Source organism: Montipora foliosa, chromosome 12 (genome assembly GCF_036669935.1).
Source record: "Montipora foliosa isolate CH-2021 chromosome 12, ASM3666993v2, whole genome shotgun sequence".
In the NCBI taxonomy this organism is placed as follows: Eukaryota; Metazoa; Cnidaria; class Anthozoa; order Scleractinia; family Acroporidae; genus Montipora; species Montipora foliosa.
Genome location: NC_090880.1, coordinates 31,887,749 through 31,890,248, shown reverse-complemented (window position 1 = coordinate 31,890,248; position 2,500 = coordinate 31,887,749). Strand labels below are relative to the sequence as shown.

At 40.4% G+C, this 2,500-nt stretch overlaps 1 protein-coding gene across 3 annotated transcripts in view; it reads left to right on the top strand.

Moving 5' to 3' along the window:
• The window catches only part of LOC137978439 (fap1 adhesin-like), a 32,170-nt gene that overhangs the window by 28,969 nt on the left and 701 nt on the right, over nt 1-2,500 (top strand). For all 3 annotated transcript variants that reach the window (XM_068825368.1, XM_068825369.1, XM_068825367.1), the window contains 2 exons: nt 1-111; nt 591-2,500. The exon at nt 1-111 is cut by the window's left edge and continues 464 nt beyond it; the exon at nt 591-2,500 is cut by the window's right edge and continues 701 nt beyond it. In XM_068825368.1, the coding sequence (XP_068681469.1) occupies nt 1-111; nt 591-688 (209 nt within the window). In that variant the 3' untranslated portion in view covers nt 689-2,500. The remainder of the gene's footprint in view (nt 112-590) is intronic.

The following is a 2,500-nucleotide window of genomic DNA, read 5'->3' as shown; positions in this document are numbered from 1 at the left end:
CTACTGCGTTGCAAACAAAGGACCAACTGTCAGAAGGACACGAGGGAGGCAGAGATCAGGAGAAAAGCGAGCGCAATTCAGCCAATGAATCAAAAGTCAAAAGAAAGACAGGTTAGTAATTTGCGCTGTGGATCTTTTGCGTAGATGGTTGTGCTTATGAGATGACCATGCCCGAATTTGTGTTCAGTGCGTAAATCGAGCCATCTCTTATGACTGCACTATAAGGAAATGAGACAAGCTCGAACTTAGGCTCTCTCTTTCCCACTAGTGGAGACATAACCCTGGCCAAAGCTGCTACGCTGCTCGCGTATGTTGTTGTTTCTGTGGAGAAAACCGCTCGGAGGGTAGATAGGTGCTCTCGGATTGACAATTTATAATTACAGTCCCTCTTTCTCAACGATTCACAATTTGGATGCAGCTATGAACACCGATGAGAAAAGAGGCATCCTGGGCTCGAGCTTGGCGATGCCTTGAATCATTCGAGGCGCAACGCTCCTTGTCCACTGGTTTCGCGAAGTGAGTATCCTGTTGGGTTTATTTGTTCTTTGATTTGCTCCAAAGCTCGTGCTGCTTTTCATTTTATTTTTTAGATTTTTGGAATAACTCAGATACAGAGTCCGAAGTGGATCTGCAGCTGAGTACCGGAGGATTTGATGAAGATGATGACGATTTCGATTTCTACGGTTAAATCAAAGGCGCCTGGCAAACTGCGAATAGAGCGCGACACTCGAGTGATCCTGGCTTGCTTGTCTCACCTTACTTGGTGTTGATAGTGCAAAATACGACGCAAAATGAAAAGGCCAAGAGAATCATTGGACACGCACCTCCTTGACAGAAAACTTAGGCCTTATCATACTATGGTACAGGTAGACGGAGTATACTTTTGCTTTCGAACAAACGATAACGATATTTTAGACCTTTTTGTTCTTCTACAAGTGTTGAGGAGCCAACCGTAGAAGATCAAACAAGAGACTGGTTTGTGAAGAAAATACTGACGTAGATTGTATTTCTGTGTGCAAAAATCAAAACCTGTTCAAACAAAAAGGTGCCTTTGTTATACATTGTCGCACAAGTATCAGCGACACGGAAATTGTGCTGATGGCAGTACATTTTAGGACCCAATCCTTACCAACGCATGCGTACTAGGCTTAAAAGGTAAATAAGTACATGCCATGCAGTTAATACAACATCTTTTCTTCCTGTTTTTGACCCGATTTTTAATATTGTTTTTCAATTGAGTGTCGAAAGTAATTAGTTAATTACTTTGGTTTATGATTACTTCACTCGATCTTTGTTCAAAGTTCTCGCGCCACTTTTTCAACCAATCAGAAGTGAAACCAAAACCAATCGTGGCTCGCGCGTGCACATTTCCCCGCGCTTTGTGTCGGCTACGTGTAATTACTTCGAGTTTTGATTGGTTTACTGGAGTGTCTCCGTCCGTTTTGATTGGCCAAAGTAATTACTTTGGTTTTGGTTTTACGACACTCATTCGAAAACTGCTCTATGTCAATTAGACATTCGGTTTTACTTACTGTGTTCAAAAATCAAAACCTGTTCAAACAAAAACGTTCCTTTGTTATACATTGTCGCACAAGTATCTGCGACAAGAAAATTGTGCTGATAGCAATACATTTTAGGACCCAATCCTTACCAACGCATGCGTATTAGGCTTAAAAGGTAAATAAGTACATGCCATGCAGTTAATACAACATCTTTTCTTCCTCTTTTTTGACCCGATTTTTAATATTGGACATTCGGTTTTACTTAGCTAGACTGTAATGAAATTTCCGGAATAAAAGAACTCATGTGTTGAGTTCACGGAAAGATTGGAGAATCTTTACGTGTGAACGAAACAAGAGACCTTTGTCATGATGGTCCGTACATATGAGGGTAACTGTGAACTACGTTCGAAGACTGAAGTTTTCTTTCAAAATTTCTGGAGCGATAGAGTACTCAGTGAAAGAGAGAAACTTAGCTTTGCTTCATACGTTACTCCCTCCAGATCTTAGTTTTAACGAAAGACTGGGACATTGCAGCGACGACGTAAGAAAATGTATTGCCACACCGGAAAGGCTCCTAATCACTCGAGAAAGTCTTTTTAGCATTCACAAATGGTGGCTTTGTTTTTCGCGTGCACGTGGATCGATGAAGGTGATTTATCAATTACATTGGACTCAAGCAATAACTAACTTCATTGGTTTGTGATATTAATTACCTTATCTGAGAAGATTTATTTTAACTGGAGTTAAGTCACACGATTTGATAGTTTCGTTTTGGTCATTGTTGAGCTTGCGAGTCGAGATATTTGTGCGCATTTTACCTTAATTTCTTTTAATATCTTTTGAAAGAGATTTTGTCTCGATTGATCGTCAAGTAAGTTTGAAGATTGCATCATACTCTCGAGAATGTACCTGTTTACTAGTTAATTTCTTGTGTCTCTCATTGCGTGCTGACTCTTTGTCCCATCCTTAGCTGAAGCGTTCGTCAATTAATCAATGCC